The 19,489-nt window shown below is 40.1% G+C and overlaps 1 protein-coding gene across 1 annotated transcript; it reads right to left on the bottom strand.

Moving 5' to 3' along the window:
• Nucleotides 1-680: 680 nt before the first annotated feature.
• Nucleotides 681-19,008, bottom strand: LOC111579685 (alpha-tectorin-like). The gene is made up of 19 exons (XM_023287061.3): nt 18,861-19,008; nt 17,451-17,551; nt 17,285-17,373; nt 16,792-16,995; nt 16,628-16,693; nt 16,392-16,485; nt 15,839-15,968; nt 14,959-15,202; nt 13,620-13,776; nt 13,468-13,546; nt 11,946-12,008; nt 10,600-10,799; nt 9,791-9,925; nt 9,533-9,720; nt 7,625-7,776; nt 5,788-6,033; nt 5,546-5,708; nt 4,411-4,488; nt 681-2,419 (listed from the first exon to the last, which is right to left on the bottom strand). The coding sequence occupies exons 2-18, from the start codon at nt 17,494-17,496 to the stop codon at nt 4,411-4,413; spliced, it is 2,334 nt and encodes a 777-aa protein (XP_023142829.2). The 5' UTR covers nt 17,497-17,551; nt 18,861-19,008; the 3' UTR covers nt 681-2,419.
• Between the last annotated feature and the right edge of the window lie 481 nt (nt 19,009-19,489).

The raw sequence follows: 19,489 nt of genomic DNA, 5'->3' as shown, positions 1-19,489 counted from the left end.
TCATTTTATTTTGGATGAATTGTGAAGAATTTAGTGAAAACACTGATGAAATATGATCTGACTTTAGAAGGATGGAATGTTTGATCTTTTTTTCTTGTATTTTTCCAGTTAATTACCCCTTTTTGTTTTTTAAACATTATTTTCTTATTTTAATTGTTCAATTAATGTATTATTATTATTATTATTATTATTATTATTATTATTATTATTATTATTATTAATAATAATAATAATAATAATAATTTTTAAATGTTTTTGATAGCTTTTTTTTCTTATGTAATATTTTTTAAATATTTTCCTTACATGCCCCCTGTGGCACATTTGGTAAAATATTACTTCTAAAATGTAATAAATAAATACATGAATACATAAATAACGGATTCCATGAAAAATGACAGAATAATGAATAAATAACAACTTTAAAAATAAAAATAAATAAAATAAATTAGTAATGACGAGGGGTAAAATTAAGGTCTTGAATTAGATGAAACTGAAATGTACTAAACACAAATGTTCTAAACGTGTCATTAAATGACTTATTTACTTTTGGATTGCTTTTTGTTTTATTTTCTGTTTTCTATATTAAATAGTTTTTTTATTTTTTTGTTTTATTTTTTACGTGTTCCCTTTGGCACTTTTTTGTTAACAGAAAATAAAAAAATAAATAAGTCAAAAATGACTGCTGTTGACCCAAATCCTTTATTTATTTTTGATTTTTTTGGTCTTTCAGATGCTGAACAGACAGTAAAGGAAACAAACGCTGCTGCTTCCAACAACAACAACAACAGGAAAACTGAAACATGGACCAACGTTCCCACCTCAAAGGCAAAAAGTTTCAATCAAATGTTGGACTCTTAATGATCCTCATTTATTTATCTGCTGTAACTTTAGAGTTCTACCTTCAGACTGTGAATATTTCCAGAGTTCCAGATCCTTTAAGTCCATAGAGGAGAACATCCCCTGGAGAAAGTTCTAGACTAGACCTACCGAGAACTGTAAAGCTGTTGGTAGCTCTACTCTAGAACTCTCTTGAACTTTCTACAGGAGAACATCCCCTGTAGAAAGTTCTAGAGCAGACCTACCTAGGTCTACCGACAACTTTAGAAATCACAAAATCATGATGCTGCCACCACCGTGCCTCGACACAAACGAGACTCGGAACAACCGAAAGGAGATGAAACTTTACAAAACACAAAAGGAAAATACAAGCTACACGACCAAGATAAAAAAGAGTCAGTAATGAGTCAAAAATTAAACGAAATTAATCAAGAGACACAAAATTAGACAAACAAGACATAAAACAACAAAATAAGACAGAATGATGAAAACGAGACACAAAAAGATGAAAAAAGCAAAACACTAAATAACAGAAATAGCAAAAAAAAAAGAGAAAAATCAGGCACCAAATGACACAGAAGAGACAGAAAAAGACAAAAGCCAAAATCAGTTTTACATCGACGCCGGGTGTCACAATTTAAACATTAAATCTGGTTTCGGTTCGTATCAATATTATGTGATGTATCATAGTTTGCACAGTAAAAGAAGCATCCCCACATCATGATGCTGCCACCACCGTGCTTCACTTCACATCATGATGCTGCCACCACCATGCTTCACATCATGATGCTGCCACCACCGTGCTTCACATCATGATGCTGCCACCACCGTGCTTCACATCATGATGCTGCCACCACCATGTTTCATCATGATGCTGCCACCACCATGCTTCACATCATGATGCTGCCACCACCGTGCTTCACATCATGATGCTGCCACCACCATGCTTCACATCATGATGCTGCCATCACCATGCTTCACGTCATGATGCTGCCACCACCATGCTTCACATCAACTTAACCAACCTTGTGCTCAACCAAACTGATCTTTTGGCTCTGACCTGATATGAGGATCGGTTGATTTTTAATAGAATCGTCCAACAGAAATGAAATCCAGAAAACTGGTAGAAATCACACAGTAAGAACAGAGGTTACGTTCTTTCCAGTCACCGTTTCCCTGAGCTCGTTTCAGAACTACTTTTAAAATTTGTTTTCACCTTTAAATGTCTGCGCCCCAGAGGACATCTATGAATGACTGCATCTTTGTTTATTCTCTGAAATACTTGATAGTTTTGCATATTTGTGCCTCAAATATCTTCAGCTGTAGCAGACTGAGAAGTAAAAATGCTTCTTCTAACCCAACATCTGACAGCCCTGAGGCATGCTGGGAGATGAGGTGATATCGGACCACGTTTCAGTAAATGCAGCCCACAAACTTCCCTTCACCGAGAGTAAATATCTGCCGTCACAGAGGACAGTTTGGTCCTGTCCTCGCAATACTTCCACACCTCCAGGCTCAGCATCAGGACCAGTCAACATTAGGGATCATCATGGAAGTCGGTCCAAGTGGCTGTGGGAACCACCTGAGAAGACAACCAAAGTGTGAAAGGTCACATCCGTCTGGTTTCTCTTCACCCCGAGGAGATTATCGCTGTGAAGTCAGATCAGTCAAACCTGAACTGCACCCAGAAACAAACACTTCACAAAGTAGAAATTCAAAGCAACCAAAGTGAATCCAGGTAGGACTTCCTGCCACTGTTTTGGTGCTTTGGTGTGTGAAGCAAAGCAACACAAAATGAGACAACAAAAACAACACAAAGCTTTCAAACTTAAAGGCAAAATGAGAGAACATGTGACCCAAAATCTATTTTAAAAAAGATGCAAAATAACGCAGAAAACTAAATGCAAAACATCCAAAAAAAAGATTCAAAACTAGACACAAAATACCCCAAAAAGACTGGACAAAAAACATACAAAAAAAGACACAAAATTACACACAAAGCATTCAAAATGGGACACAAAATTACAATTCTGGAATTATTCTACAGTTTCATTTAACAGACGTTTTAGCAGATGCACATCTGAGAGCAATTAGACACAAAATGTCCAGAATGACACACAAATCAACCAAAAACTGATGCAAAATTACCACACAAAATGAAAAAAACAGGCAAAGTGAGATGCAAATTATCCAGAATGAGATGACAAATGTAACATAAACTGTCCCGACTGACACAAAATGAGACACAATATTATGCAAGATGCAACGCAAAATGACATTCAAACTTAAATGCAAAATGAGACAAAATATCGACACAAAACATTTAAGAAAATATTCAAATCTTGACAAAACATCCCAAAAAAGACACAAAACTGGAAAATAAACATCCAAAATGAGACACAAAACACTCAAAAAAGACTCAAAATTAGACACAAAACATAAAAAAGACACAAAACACCCACAAAATTCGACACAAAACCTCCCAAAAAGACACAAAACTGGGCACAAAACATCCAAAAAAGGAGACACAAAACATCCAAAAGAAGACACAAAATTGGACACAAAACACACCAAAAAAGACACAAAACTGGACATAAAACATCCAAAACAGATACAAAGCACCCAAAAAAGACACAAAACATCCAAAGAAAGACAAAAAAACACCCCAAAAAAGACACAAAACACCCAAAAGAAGACACAAAACTGGATGCAAAACAGCCAAAATGAGACACAAAACTGGACCCGAAACATCCAAAATTAGACACAAAACACCCAAAAAAGACTCAAAATTAGACATAAAAAAGACACAAAACACTCAAAAAAAGACTCAAAATTAGACATAAAAAAAGACACAAAACACCCAAAAAAAAACACAAAACTGGACACAAAACATCCAAAACAGATGCAAAACACCCAAAAAAGACACAAAACACCCCAAAAAGACACAAAATGGACACAAAACATCCAAAACAGATACAAATCTTCCCCAAAAAAGACACAAAACTGGATAAAAAGCACCCAAAAGAAGACACAAAATTTGACACAAAACATCAAAAAAAAAAACCAAAACTGGACAAGAAACATCCAAAAACAACAACACAAAACTGGACACAAAGCATCCAAAAAAAGACACAAAATTAGATGCAAAAAATACTTCTTCAACAGTATTATTCAAGACATGGCAGAAAGTTCAGATGTTATGCAGATGACACTCAACTAGATTTATCTATGAAACTAAATGAAATCAGTAGGTCAAACTCCAACATGTCTGAAGGACATAAAGACCTGGATGACCTGGAACTTTATTTATTTAAATCCAGACAGACTGAGGTTCTTGTATTTGGCCCTAAATACCTCAGAAACACCATCTAACCAGATAGTTCCTCTAGATGGCGCTGCCTTAGCCTCCAGTTTACTGTACTGAACTGACTTTAGTTGCTTTCAGTTCCTGCTGTGGGGCCTGAATTTTAATCAGTTAAATCTAAACTAGAAGCTTTTAATTTGACATCAGGGGAAATACTAAAAACCGACAAGTTCATGCAGAAGTTCCTGACTGTTGGTTCTGTTTCTTACCTATTTGGTCCACGTCATGCTGATGAAGGTGGCGCTGTATCGAACAGATCTGCGTTTCCGACTGTTTCCGCTACAGGTCTGGAAGGTAAAGACAAAGTCCAGATTTTAGGAGTCTGACACTGATGCTGGACTGAAGAGAAAACATTCCACCTTCAGAATCCTTCAGGTCGACCAGTTATATGTTTTATATTTTATTCAACAACAACAGCTGAGAGTGAAGCTTGAAGGCAATCAGTCAGCTTCAGAGATCATAGAAAACCTACTGGATCAGACAAAACATCCTCCTCAGACCCATCTGGTTCTTTATCTCCAGTAACTTTATTAATAATCAGAGTTCTACCTTCATACTGGGAATATTTCCAGAGTTCCAGGTCCTTGAAGTCCATAGAGGAGAATGTCCCCCGAAGAAAGTTCAAGAGTAGGTACACTCTTGAGCTTTCTAGAACTTTCTCCAGGGGACGTTCTCCTTTCTTGCTTCCAGTCTTTAAGTTTCCTCTCACTTAGAACATTCCAGGTCCTTGAAGTCCATAGAGGTGGGTCCAGATTTATCACTTTTTAATCCATCATTTCTGAGCCTCAGAACTTCATCAATCCAGCAGATAGAAGCATGACATTTAGGAGAAAAATACATCTGAGTTCTGGTAAAAACTGACACCAGATCAGTTTAACATCCATCCAGGAGTCAGTCTGAAAAACAAATCTTGTTTCTGGTCCAAAATGAGACAAAAAGGACAATAACGAGACTCAACAACCTGGAACCTGGAAGTCTCCAGTGCTGAATGTTCCAAGGGAGACTAAACTTAAAGACTGGAAGCAAGAAAGGAGAACGTCCCCTGTTGAAAGTTCAAGACTATGCCTACCGACAACTGTACAGTTGCCGGTAGGCATAGTCTTGAACTTTCTACAGGTGACATTCTCCTCTATGGACTTCAAACACCTGGAACTCTGGAAAGTTCAAGAGTATACCTACCGACAACTGTAAAGATGCCTGATTGATATCTGGTATCTTGTATTTTTTAAGCCTGAACTTTAACAGAAACACAAATACAACAACATGCAGTGCAGATGAAGAACCAGCTGGTCCTGAGGAGGTTCTGGTTGGTGTTTCGGGGACTGATTGATCACGTCTTCGTACCGGTTCGCAGCTCTTGCTGCTTTTGACGCACAGCTCCAGTTTGCAGTGCAGGTAGACGTCAGTGCTGCTGCCGGAGAACTGGAACATGTTGAAGGAGAAGGAGTTGGAGGTTCCCAGTCCGTTTCCCATCACTTTCACCGTCTGGTCACCAGAATCTGCACAGCTGATCACAGGAGAACGAAGCGTTGTCAGGGATTGGTCAGACAGCGCATTGATCGGAGGGCGTCGGCGGCCGGCCTCACCCATTGGAGATCAGGTCGTGTCTGACGGTAGAGTTTGGTGGCTGGTCTTTGGTGGCCCAGCAGGAGTCGGTCACCAGGGCGACCAGGCCTCCCTCCAGCCCCACAGTGTTCAGCTCTACCCAGATCTTCTGGTTCAGCTGCACCTCGGTGTTGGAGTCCACGACCTGGGAGAGGCCTGGGTCGCTGTAGGCCCTCATGGTCAGGGTGTAGTTCCAGGCTCCGGTGGTGATGTTCTCCATCACAGAGCTGCAGAGAAAACACATAGTTAGAATGTTTATTTCACCTCCTCTCCACCAGGAGGCAGCAGGTGGAGTTTCAAAAAATGACAAAAATTAGACAAAAATTAGACACAAATGTCAAAAATGAGACACAAATGACAAAAATAAGAAAAAAATAGATAAAAGTGAAAAAAAGACAAATATGATACAAAAAATGACAAGAATGAGACAAAAATGAAAAATGAGACAAAAAATGACAAAAATGAGACACAAAATGACAATGAGACCCGAATGACAAAAATGAGACCAAAAATGACAAAAAATGATGAAATTTTAAAAATGAGACAAAAAATGAGACACAAAATGACAACAATGAGACCCGAATGACAAAAATGAGACCAAAAATGACAAAAATGAGACAAAAAATGATGAAATTTTAAAAATGAGACACAAATGACAAAAATGAGACACAAATGTCAAAAATAAGACAAAAAATGATAAAAATTAGACACAAATGACACAATGAGACATAAATGAAAAAACTGAGGCATAAATGTCAAAAATAAGACAAAAAATGTCAAAAATGAGACAAACGACAAAAATAAGACAAAAATGACAGAAATAAGACAAAAAATGACAAAAAAATGACAGAAATAAGACAAAAAATGACAAAAAAATGACAAAAATTGACAAAAATGAAAAAATTTGACAAAAACAACAAAAATGAGACCAAGAAATGACAAAAATAAGACAAAAACAAGACAAAAATTGACAAAAATTAGACAAAAATGACAACAATGCATTAGTAGAAAACCGATATATACAAAAAAGCCAATTCTGTAAGGAATGAATCCTTCTCGAACGACTTCGTAGTGCATCGACTCAGATCTGCAGGGGCAGCTGGGAGCAAAAAAAACATGTCACAGAAATAAATTTATCGCTTAGGGACCCAATTAACCAAAAGAAAAAGTGATATGCAACAAAATAAACAGAGCTGGAGGGTGTGGCTGAATCAAAGAACCAAATAAAACCAAAAACTAGCTACAAAAAAACTAAAAATAACTGAATAAACCCTGAAATACAATGTTTGGATTCACAGTTCAGTTGTTCCTAAGAATCCCGCCTGGTCTAACATCTGCAGTTTACAGATGTTCCAAAAATGCCTCACAAACAAGCTAATGGAGAAGCTTCTAGTCTCCGTCTCTCATTTTGAAACATTTTGGACATTTTTTCGAGTATTTTGGACTTCTAACTTGGATTGTACTCATTTTGACTCAACTTTCGTCATTTTAGACAAACGTAGAGTCATTTAAATACATTTAAATAAGTCAATCTGGACGAGTTTCAAGCCACTGTGAACAAATTTTGAGTAATTTGGACACTTCTGACTTAGGTTTTACTAATTTTGACTCAATGTGAGTCGCTGGATGAAAACTTTTACAGACATTTGAATGAGTTTAATGCCGTCTTGGACATGTTTTGAGTCCTTTGGTCGTAATTTGGAGTCTTTTTGGTCAAATCTGGAGTCATTCAGCAGAAGTTTCACAACATTTTTGGACATTTTTTGCAGTTTAGAGCCGTTTTGGACGTGGCTGGAGACATCTGCAGCCTCCACAGACCTGTCTTTGATCTTGAAGGCCGCAGTCTTGACCTCCGGCTGAGTGTGAATGCAGGAGAAGTTGATGTAGACCTGGTCATGGCGAGTGATGACTCCGGTGGTGATGTTTCCGGTCTTGATGGTGTTGGTGTAGATGACTTTGTTGCCATCGGTCTGCAGGGTCACACATTTATTAAGTCTTCTCATCAACTAATCAACAGAAACTCCAAGAACTCACACCTTCTGTTCACCAGGAAATAGTTGGAATTTTACCAGAAAAAGTCCCCATGAAATAGAGATACAACAATGTTCAGGTGAACATTGTTGTATCTCTATTTCTGTTTAAGTTCAGGCTTAAAAACCAAGATAGCAGATATTAATCGGTGATCTTTACAGTTGTCGGTAGGTCTACTCTAGAACTTTCTACAGATCTGGAGGTCAAATGTCTTCCTGACTGATTGTTTTGTCATTCTGTATTTTATTTTGTTGTTTTGTGTCATGTTTGTCCAACTTTTTTTCATTTTGTGTCTCACTTTTATGATGAAAATGAGACAAGAATCCCACCTGGTCAAACATCTACTTATCGACAGCCGCTGCAATTTACAGATGTTCCCTAAAAGCCTCGTGAACAAGCTGATGGAGAAGCTTCTAGTCTGCATGTTCTGGTCTAGTTTGTTGTTTTTGGACAATATGTCTAATATTTTGGACACATTTTGGACTCATTCTGAATAATTTTAAACCAGTTTTGGGTCACTTTGAAGCCATTTTAGTCATTTTGGACACATTTTGGACAATTTTGAGTGAAATATTTAGAGTCTCTCTCAAGACGTTTGTAAGAATTTTTGAAAATTTTTGGACAATCTGGACAATTTTAAGAAATTTTGGTCCATTTTTTTAAACAAATTTGGGGATTTTTTTTGCCAGTTTTGACAATTTTGGACAAATGTTGGCAATTTGAAGAAATTCTGGTCATTTTGAATAAATTTAGGTCATTTTTGCAAATTTTGGACCATTGTGATAATTTTGGACAATTTTAGTAATTTTGCACACACTTTGGACAAATTTGGGGAAAAAGGTAATTTTTGTACAGTTTTATCAATGAATGAATCAATGAATCAATCAATGAATCAATCAATCTTTATTGGTCATTGCACACTTTCATATACAACGAAATTTCATTTGAGCTGCCCTGCCAATGACAGCTCCGGCTGCTGCACAGTGCTGCGCGCACCTTCTGGATAAATGTTGGTAATTTTGGACAATGTTGGTCATTTTTGACAAATTTTAGTCATTTTGGACAACTTTGAGTGAAATATTTTGAGTCTCTCTCAAAATGTTTGTAGTAATCCTGGATAATTTTTGGAAAAATTTTGAGTAATTTTGCAAAAAGAAATGTTCATTTTGGACAAGTGTTTGGGATTTTGGACAATTATTAATGTTTGACAATTTGGACAATTGTGGCGATTTTGGACAATTTTAGAAATTTGTAATTTTGGACAAATTTTGAGTAATTTTGCAAAAAAAATGGTCATCTTGGACAAATGGACAATTTTAAGAACTTTTAGAAAGTTTTTGGTAAATTTTGGACACATTTTGAGTAATTTCAGACAATTTTAGCCAAATTTAGATAATTTTTGTCAATTTTTTGACAATTGTGATAATTCTGGACGTTTTTAGACATTTTTTGTAATTTTGGACAAATTTAGGTAATTTTAGACACATTTTTAGCAACACAAACAACTTCTGACTGAGATTCTACTAATTTTGCCACATCTTGAGTCATTGGACGTGAACTTTGAGTATTTTTAGTCAAACGTAGAGTCACTCAGGAGAGTTTACGGACGTTCTTAATGTCGTTCTGGACATGTTTTGAGATCTTTGGTGATGGTGAAGGGACCAGGATTAGGGTCAGCTGATACTAAGAACCCACCGTGACCTCGGCTCCACAGTTGTTGGTTCCGTTGAAGCTGAAGGTCACCATGTGGTCCAGCGGGTCCATGACGCCCCTGCAGGTGTCGTCGTTGAGGTGTAGCGCCGAGTGTTTGATGCCTTTGTCCTCCAGCAGGCAGCCGACCAGAATGACCGAAGCAGAGCTCTGATTGCAGACCGTTGGTTCTCCTGGTGACAAAATTTCTCTGTTAGAAGGTTTACTGCTGTCGTTCGGTCTGCAGTCATGTTTCTGTCCTACCCAAAGTGTCCGACGTCCGGTACTTGGAGGCGAAAATGGCTCGACAGAAGCAGCGGGTTTCGCCGCCGAGCGTCTTCTCTCCGCAAAACTCATGATCGCTGCAGGTTCTGTCCCGACAGAAGGCTTGAGGGGAGGCTGTAGAGGAAACAGATCATTAGCTGCAAACATCCATCCATTAGCGGTTAGCCCCAAACATCCATCCATTAGCGGCTAGCCCCAAAGATCTATCCATTAGCGGTTAGCTGCAAACAACCATCCATTAGCGGTTAGCTACAAACATCCATCCATTAGCAGTTAGCCCCAAACATCCATCCATTAGCGGCTAGCCCCAAAGATCTATCCATTAGCGGTTAGCTGCAAACAACCATCCATTAGCGGTTAGCTGCAAACATCCATCCATTAGCAGTTAGCCCCAAACATCCATCCATTAGCGGTTAGCCCCAAACATCCATCCATTAGCGGCTAGCCCCAAAGATCTATCCATTAGCGGTTAGCTGCAAACATCCATCCATTAGCAGTTAGTCCCAAACATCCATCCATTAGCGGTTAGCCCCAAACATCCATCCATTAGCGGCTAGCCCCAAAGATCTATCCATTAGCGGTTAGCTGCAAACAACCATCCATTAGCGGTTAGCTGCAAACATCCATCCATTAGCAGTTAGCCACAAATATCCATCTATTATTGGTTAGCCGTTAGCGGTAAGGAGGAGAGAAAGATAAACACCATGCTTCACACCATGATGCTGCCACCACCGTGCAGACAGTAGTGGACAGGAAGCAGGCCTTCAGAACTCCATATTGGGTCTTACGGCAGCTAGCTCCGGGCCTCCAGCTCTTCAGGGTGACGTTGTTCAGCTGGCAGCTCCTGGCGTAGGCCTCCAGGAACTGACAGTTGAAGCCGTCCAGAGCCGGATATTCACACAGAGTCTGGCTGCAGGCGGTGATGAAGGGCTGTGGGCCGCTGTGCTGGTGGCAGATGTCGAAGGGCGGCTTATTCAGGAGGCTACATCTGGACCAGAATAAATAAAATAATAAGGAATTAATTCACCACAGAGACTGAAGGTACATCCTGTCTGAGACCCAAAACTACCTCCATCCATCCATTATCTATACACCGCTTATTCCTCACTAGGGTCGCGGGGGGGGGGGCTGGAGCCTATCCCAGCTGACTCAGGTGAAGGCAGGGGACACCCTAGACAGGTCACCAGTCTGTCGCAGGGCTACATACAGAGACAAACAATCACTCTCACATTCACACCTACGGGCAATTTAGAGTAATCAATTAACCTCAGCATATTTTTGGACTGTGGGAGGAAGCCGGAGTACCCGGAGAAAACCCACGCATGCACAGGGAGAACATGCAAACTCCATGCAGAAAGATCCCGGGAAAGCCGGGACGCGAACCAGGGACCTTCTTGCTGCAAGGCGAAAGTGCTAACCACTACGCCACTGTGCAGCCCCCAAAACTACCTTTTAAATTAAATTTTAAATAATTTTGGACAGGTTTTGAGTCATTTTGGAAAAAATTCAAGTAATTTCGCACAGGTTGTTAGTCATTTTGTGCAAGTTTTAAGTCATTTTGCCCAAATTTAAGTAATTTTGCACAAATTTTGAGTCATTTTGCACGCATTTTGAATAATTGTGGGAGCAATTTTGTACAGTATTTGAATATTTTTGGATTAATTTTGAGTCACTTTTCATGTTTTCAATAACTTTGGACTAATCCCGAGTCCATTCAATCAATTTCTGATTGATTTTAGACACATTTGCTTCATTTGGGACATGGTTTGATTCATTTTAAAATTTCTGACTCACTTTAGGACTTTTTTTAATGTTATTCTGGGCACAAACTAAAGTGTTTATTTCAGTTGTTGGTCCTAGAAAATTAAAGAAAGTGCAGCATTTTTAAATGGAGGCTGGTCTAGTGTCTCCATAAAGTTCCTGTCAGTGTTTATCTATGGATGGATCCATATTTCTACTGAAATCCAGTCTTTGGTATACATTTCTGAGCTGTTGAGGCTCTAATGTTCAGGTTGGACCAGACGGTTCCAGTTGATGCTCTAAACTACTCAACAGAACATAACTTTGGGTCCCAGATAACGTCCAATAAACTGAACAGAGTGAGACGCTGTTGCAGCATGAAGCCTCTGCTCACCGTTCAGCCACAGCCATGCAATCGATGCTGCTGTCAGGAGACTGTTGGTGCTTCTTCTGACAGCTGGGGGGCGACAAAAACACCAGAACAGGACCAGTTAGTCAGCAGGTCCACTTTAAAGTCAGTCATCAGGATAATCTCTTTTAACCTGCTAGATCTCGATGGTAACCGATGCTGTGGAGCTAGATCTCCATGGTAACTGATGCTGTAGAGCTAGATCTCCATGGTAACTGATGCTGTGGAGCTAGATCTCCATGGTAACTGATGCTGTGGAGCTAGATCTCCATGGTAACCGATGTTGTGGAGCTAAATCTCCATGGTAACTGATGCTGTGGAGCTAGATCTCCATGGTAACTGATGTTGTGGCGCTAGATCTCTATGGTAACTGATGCTGTGGAGCTAGATCTCCATGGTAACTGATGCTGTGGAGCTAGATCTCCATGGTAACCGATGCTGTGGAGCTAGATCTCCATGGTAACCGATGTTGTGGAGCTAGATCTCCATGGTAACTGATGCTGTAGAGCTAAATCTCCATGGTAACCGATGCTGTGGAGCTAGATCTCCATGGTAACTGATGCTGTGGAGCTAGATCTCCATGGTAACCGATGTTGTGGAGCTAAATCTCCATGGTAACTGATGCTGTGGAGCTAGATCTCCATGGTAACTGATGTTGTGGCGCTAGATCTCTATGGTAACTGATGCTGTGGAGCTAGATCTCCATGGTAACTGATGCTGTGGAGCTAGATCTCCATGGTAACCGATGCTGTGGAGCTAGATCTCCATGGTAACCGATGTTGTGGAGCTAGATCTCCATGGTAACTGATGCTACGGAGCTAGATCTCCATGGTAACCGATGCTGTAGAGCTAGATCTCCATGGTAACTGATGCTGTGGAGCTAGATCTCCATGGTAACCGATGCTGTGGAGCTAGATCTCCATGGTAACCGATGTTGTGGAGCTAAATCTCCATGGTAACTGATGCTGTGGAGCTAGATCTCCATGGTAACTGATGCTGTGGAGCTAGATCTCTATGGTAACCGATGTTGTGGAGCTAGATCTCGATGGTAACTGATGCTGTGGAGCAAGATGTCCATGGTAACTGATGCTGTGGAGCTAGATCTCCATGGTAACTGATGCTGTGGAGCTAGATCTCCATGGTAACTGATGCTGTGGAGCTAGATCTCTATGGTAACTGATGCTGTGGAGCTAGATCTCCATGCTAACTGATGTTGTGGAGCTAGATCTCCATGGTAACTGATGCTGTGGAGCTAGATCTCCATGGTAACTGATGCTGTGGAGCTAGATCTCCATGGTAACTGATGCTACGGAGCTAGATCTCCATGGTAACCGATGCTGTGGAGCTAACCTGGTCCAGGTTCTGTTCAGAGTTCAGGTTTAACCAGATGTTTCCTGATGATTCAGATTCTCTCTGAGGGAAAATGTTTTATCTGTAAACCTGTTGCCATGGAGACCTCCAATAGATGACTGATTAGATCATTGATTGTCTCTGCTCTGGCCTCTACCTGCTGTCGGAGCTTCTCAGCCGACTCAGATCAGCGCTGGACTTTCCACACAGACCTCCGAGGGTTTTCACAGCAGGACCTGGACGGGTTGAGGACAGACAGGAAATCAGGTGGGTCTACAACAGGAAGTCTACCTGGTTTCACTTCCTGACCTTCGACGTGGATCTGAGCCATGTGGCCGTCGAAGAACACCGAGGCGGTGGAGCCGCTGAGCGACGCCTCGGCGGTGACTCCTCGGTGGTCTCTGGACATCAGGACTCCCTGAACGCTGCGGACCGAACTGTTGAGGCTCAGCAGAGACTCGTTGAGCTGCAGAGAAACAAACTATTAGCTTAGCATCAGCAACCAACACAGTGATAGCAGTTAGCTTAGAGTCAACAACCAGCACAATGATAGCAGTTAGCTTAGAGTCAACAACCAGCACAATGATAGCAGTTAGCTTAGAGTCAACAACCAGCACAATGATAGCAGTTAGCTTAGAATCAACAACCAGCCCAATGTTAGCGGTGAGCTTAGCATCAACAACCAGCACAGTGTTAGCAGTTAGATTAGAGTCAACAACCAGCCCAGTGTTAGCAGTTAGCTTAGCATCAGCAATGAGCCCAGTGTTAGCAGTTAGCTTAGGGTCAACAACCAGCCCAGTGTTAGTAGTTAGCTTAGCATCAACAACCAGCACAGTGCTAGCAGTTAGCTTAGAGTCAACAACCAGCCCAGTGTTAGTAGTTAGCTTAGCATCAACAACCAGCACAGTGCTAGCAGTTAGCTTAGAGTCAACAACCAGCCCAGTGTTAGCAGTTAGCTTAGCATCAGCAATGAGCCCAGTGTTAGCAGTTAGCTTAGGGTCAACAACCAGCCCAGTGTTAGTGGTTAGCTTAGCATCAACAACCAGCGCAGTGTTAGAAGTTAGCTTAGCATCAACAACCAGCCCAGTGTTAGCAGTTAGCTTAGCATCAGCAATGAGCCCAGTGTTAGCAGTTAGCTTAGCATCAACAACCAGCCCAGTGTTAACAGTTAGCTTTTCATGTCGTTTTTGTGTAATTTTTGTGTCATTTTGAGTCGTTTTTGCTTCTTTTAGTATCATTTTTGTTTATTTTTGTTAGTTTTGCATCTTTTTGTATCATTTTTGTGTTTTTTGTGTTGTTTTTGCTTCTTTTAGGATCATTTTTGCTTATTTTTGTGTTTAACTACATCTTTAATGTCATTTTTGCATCTTTTCATGTCACTTTTGCATATTTAGTGTCATTTTTTCTTCTTTTTGTGTCATTTTTACACCTTTAATTCCATTTTTGCTTTTTGTGTCTTTTTGTGGCGTTTTGGCTTGTTTTTGTGTCTTTTTTTTCTTTTTGTCTGTTTTACATCTTTAATGTTATTTTTGCAACTTTTTGTGCCATTAATTTCTCTCCTTCTTCATGGTTGTTGTATTTTGATAGTGGACTTTATGCTGTGGAGGGAACCAGCCAGATGTTTATGGGGTTAAAGGAACCAGCTTACTGAAGCTCTGTTTCCTTGGTCCAGGTGGATGTGAAAGCCCACGTCGTTCAGCTGGAGAACCACACTCTCCAAGAAGCTCACGTCTGTGCGCCGCCGTTCCCGGAAGTGGGCCACAATCTGGAAGTCTGGGTCAGACGGCGCCGACAGCAGAGTGTAGGAACAGCGATCCTCGATGGTTTTCAGCTTTCCGTGGATGTCGATGACGGTGTTGGCAGTCACAGTGCAGATGGCGCCATGACCACAGCTGATAGAGGAGCAATAGCAATGTGGCTAATGTTAGCTTTGATGGTAGTAGCAGCAGTAATGTGTCTAATGTTAGCTTTGATGGTAGTAGCAGTAGCGATGTGGCTAATGTTAGCTTTGATGGTAGTAGCAGTAGCAATGTTGCAAATGTTCGCTTTGATGGTAGTAGCAGTAGCAATGTGGCTAATGTTAGCTTTGATGGTAGTAACAGTAGCAATGTGGCTAATGTTCGCTTTGATGGGAGTAGCAGTAGTAATGTGGCTAATGTTAGCTTTGATGGTAGTAGTAGTAATGTGGCTAATGTTAGCTTTGATGGTAGTAGCAGTAGTAATGTGGCTAATGTTAGCTTTGATGGTAGTTGCAGTAGTAATGTGGCTAATGTTAGCTTTGATGGTGGTAGTAGTAGTAATGTGGCTAATTTTAGCTTTGATGGTAGTAGTAGCAATGTGGGTAATGTTAGCTTTGATGGTAGTAGCAGTAGTAATGTGGGTAATGTTAGCTTTGATGGTAGTAGCAGTAGTAATGTGGCTAATGTTCGCTTTGATGGTAGTAGCAGTAATGTGGCTAATGTTAGCTTTATGTCTGTTTTCTCAACAGGAAGTGGCCATGTGTCTATATTTTCATGTTGTTTATTCACCTCCCGTTGCCTAGACACGTCTCCAAGGCGCCGCAAGCTGAATTCTGGACGGTTGCAACCTGGTCACAGGTGCGAGTGAAGCAGGTGTTTGGATCAGAACTCACCACCGAACCAGGTTTATACACAGCACCTGAAGGAAGCGTTAGTTAGCTCAAGAACTCAACATTTAAATGTGACAGTGTTTCAGTGATGTACCAACACACAAAATGGCACCCAGTGACCACAAAGACACAAAGCGGCACCCAGTGACCACAAAGACACAAAATGGTCCCCAATGACCACGAAGACACAAAATGGTCCCCAATGACCACAAAGACACAAAGCGGCACCCAGTGACCACAAAGACACAAAATGGTCCCCAATGACCACAAAGACACAAAATGGCACCCAGTGACCACAAAGACACAAAATGACACCCACTGACTACAAAGACACAAAATGACGCCCAATGACCACAAAGACACACATGGATGCCCAATGACCGCAAAGACACACTAATTACCACAAAGACACAAAAAATGTTAATGTAACGGTGTTTCAGTGAAGTACCGACCTGCGTCTCTGCATCCGCTGATGTCCACATGAGCGGTTGCTGATGGGAGGTTTAGCGTATCGACCGTGGTGCCGTTCACCATCGCCTCAAATTTCTAAACAGCAACAAACACACAAAACTGAATTCACGTATTCATATGACACAGGAAACTGAATGTCTGCGTTGAAACTAACCGCATCATGTTGTCCTGTTAAACTGCAGAGAAACACTTGGATTAGCATTAGCATTAGACTCACCATTGCCCCAGTGGAGGTGACAGACATCACTGCTTCAGTGCCGAAGTTGAATAAATTAAGTGTAAACTGTCAGAAAAACATCCAGGTTTCAGGAAGTGTTGATAAAACCTCACATCGTTGATAAAACTATTTACTGTCATGTCTTGATGGCTAACGACACTCACGCGTCCGCTGGTTAACTGAGCTTCAAACTTCACGCTGCAGTTTGACGTGCCGCTCACGTTCTGAAAGCGACTTCTCACCGCTGTTTGAAGAATACTGAAGTCCACCGACGCCACCGGTTTCGGTCCGATGATGCAGTCGCCAACAGCCGTAACATTGTACATGGCGTCGAAACAGATGGCGAGTTTGTTGTTCGTAAATTTTATCTGTAAAAATCAGAGACACAAGTCAGACGGCAATTTTTCTGCACAGTTCGGCAGCTAAAATGGCAGTGGTAATGTAGCTAATGTTAGCTTTGATAGTAGCAGATAGTAATGTTGCTAATGTTACTTTCATGATAATAGTAGTAATGTGGCTAATGTTAGCTTTGATGGTAGTAGCAGTAGCAATGTGGCTAATGTTAGCTTTGATGGTAGTAATAGTAATGTGGCTAACATTAGTTTTGATGAAACGTTAGAAGAACGTTCATGTTTTGTGTTGTGGGAAGCGACTCACATAGATGTTGTTGTACTCCACACCGTAGTATCTGATTGGACAGGAGCTGATGCTGACATTCTGGTCGCTTCTGATGGTTTTTACAGAAGCTGAAAACATCGAAAGTCTGTGAGGAGACTTCATTTGATTGGTTCAGACATTTTACAGATGGCCGCCATACACTCACCTGTCACCATGGCAACGGCTGACAGGAGGAGCAGGGGACGGAGCATGTTGAAGGCAGCCAATCAGCTGAGCTGGAAGACACAGCTTCCTGAATTACAGCAGCTGTTAGGGGACATTTTTGCAAGATTTTAATTAAAGATTAAATAAAAATCACAACAAAAACACACAAAATCACTAAAAAGATGCAAAACTACCACAAAAAGATGAAAAATCCCAACAAAAACACACAAAATCACTAAAAAGATGCAAAACTACCACAAAAAGATGAAAAATCACAAAAAACACACAAAATCACAAAAAGATGCAAAACTACCACAAAAAGATGAAAAATCACAACAGAAACACACAGAATCACTGAAAGAAGACACAAAAATACCACAAAAAGATGAAAAACAAAAACAAAAACACACAAAATCACGAAAGGGTGCAAAATTACCATGATAAGATGAAAAATCACAACAAAAAGACACAAAATTACGCACAAAGATCGTGTCAGAACAAAAAGAAAACCCACTAAATTAACACAAAAAGATTTTAAAAATCACAAGAAAAACAGAGAATCATTGAAAAAGAGGCTAAATGGTCACAAAAAACACACAAAGTCACAATAAAGCAGTATTTAATTTAATTGTACTTTATTTTTATTTATTTTTACAGTTCTCACTACTCTCAACTAAACTAGGCAATAAATAATAATCTGTTTACTCTTTATTATTAATTCTATTCTGATCATAATACTGTATTTAACTGTATTTGTACTTTATAATATTCTATTTTATTGTATTTCAACTACATAATATACATAATATTTTATTTTATTATTTTTCTACTTTATAATACTCGATTTTATTCAATTTCTACTTTATAATATTCTATTTAACTGTATTTGTACTTTGTAATACTGCATTTTATTTGTCCTGTACTCTTTTAAAAGTCTATTTTATTCTAAATACTAAACATTTTTGTACATTTCTATAAATCCCAGCATTTCTGCCTCCTTATTATCAGCTGTTTCCTGCTCTTTTGTACCTTTATCTTGTAAAAGTTAGACGTTTTTAATAATTTACCATAATTTCACTGTTTTCACTGTTTTTGTTAAATTAGAGATAACAACCATTACAAATCCCAGAAACAAACTATTAATTTACATGTTGACTATAAAAAAACATCAAGGATCTGTAATTTTAAAGTCCTACATGTCTTTTACTGCATTTAAATCACATAATATCCTTATTTTACACATAATTGCTATGTTCACTCTTATTTTGCTGTTTTTAAAAGGATTTCACTATTTTTAGAATTTCTTTCTGACACCTTGCTTCCAGATTTCACCATTTAGTTTGTTTTGTGTGGTTTTTTACAGGTTATTTTCTCGTGAGAATTATCGGCTAAAACTCTCAGCTCGGCTCACCTTTAGCAGAGATGGAGGATGATGAGGATGAAGGTTCCGATGATCCAGCAGCCAAAGATGGGTCTCTACGAGGAGGACGCCGCCTTTATGAGACGCCTCAGACCAGAGAGACGGACCAGGGGACGGACCAGGGGGATGAACCAAGGGACAGACCAGGGGACGGACCAGGGGGACGGACCAGGGGATGGACCAGGAAGTGATTGTTCCTCATGGTGTTGCCTCGAGGCTCTGGGCTGAGCAAGGAGCTGTCAGAGTGATGAAGAGTTCAGTCGTGTGTTACTGCTTCAAGAGAACAACTGTGAACACACAAAGACACACAATGGTCCTCAATGACCACAGAGACACACTAATGACCACAAAGAGACACTAATGACCACAAAGACACACTAATGACCACAAAGACACACTAATGACCACAAAGACACACTAATGATCACAAAGACACACTAATGATCACAAAGACACACTAATGACAACAAAGAAAAAAAATGGTCCCCAATGACAACAAAGACAAGCAAAATGGTCCCCAATGACCACAAAGACACACTAATGACCACAAAGACACACTAATGACAACAAAGACAAAAAATGGTCCCCAATGACAACAAAGACACACTAATGACCACAAA

The sequence above is a fragment of the Amphiprion ocellaris genome, chromosome 23 (assembly GCF_022539595.1).
Source record: "Amphiprion ocellaris isolate individual 3 ecotype Okinawa chromosome 23, ASM2253959v1, whole genome shotgun sequence".
NCBI classification, from domain to species: domain Eukaryota; kingdom Metazoa; phylum Chordata; class Actinopteri; family Pomacentridae; genus Amphiprion; species Amphiprion ocellaris.
Note: the sequence above shows the minus strand (reverse complement) of the source record. Positions and strands in the feature narration are given on the sequence as shown.

Excerpts from the sequence above, each read along its gene's own strand:
- LOC111579685 (XM_023287061.3), bottom strand. The coding sequence starts at position 17,496 with ATGCTCCGTCCCCTGCTCCTCCTGTCAGCCGTTGCCATGGTGACAG. Across the intron at positions 10,800-11,945 it reads TGCATGGCTGTGGCTGAACG|ATGTAGCCTCCTGAATAAGC; the intron begins GTGAGCAGAGGC and ends ATTCTGGTCCAG. Across the intron at positions 7,777-9,532 it reads ACTGTGGAGCCGAGGTCACG|ACCGATGGCAACAAAGTCAT; the intron begins GTGGGTTCTTAG and ends GTGACCCTGCAG.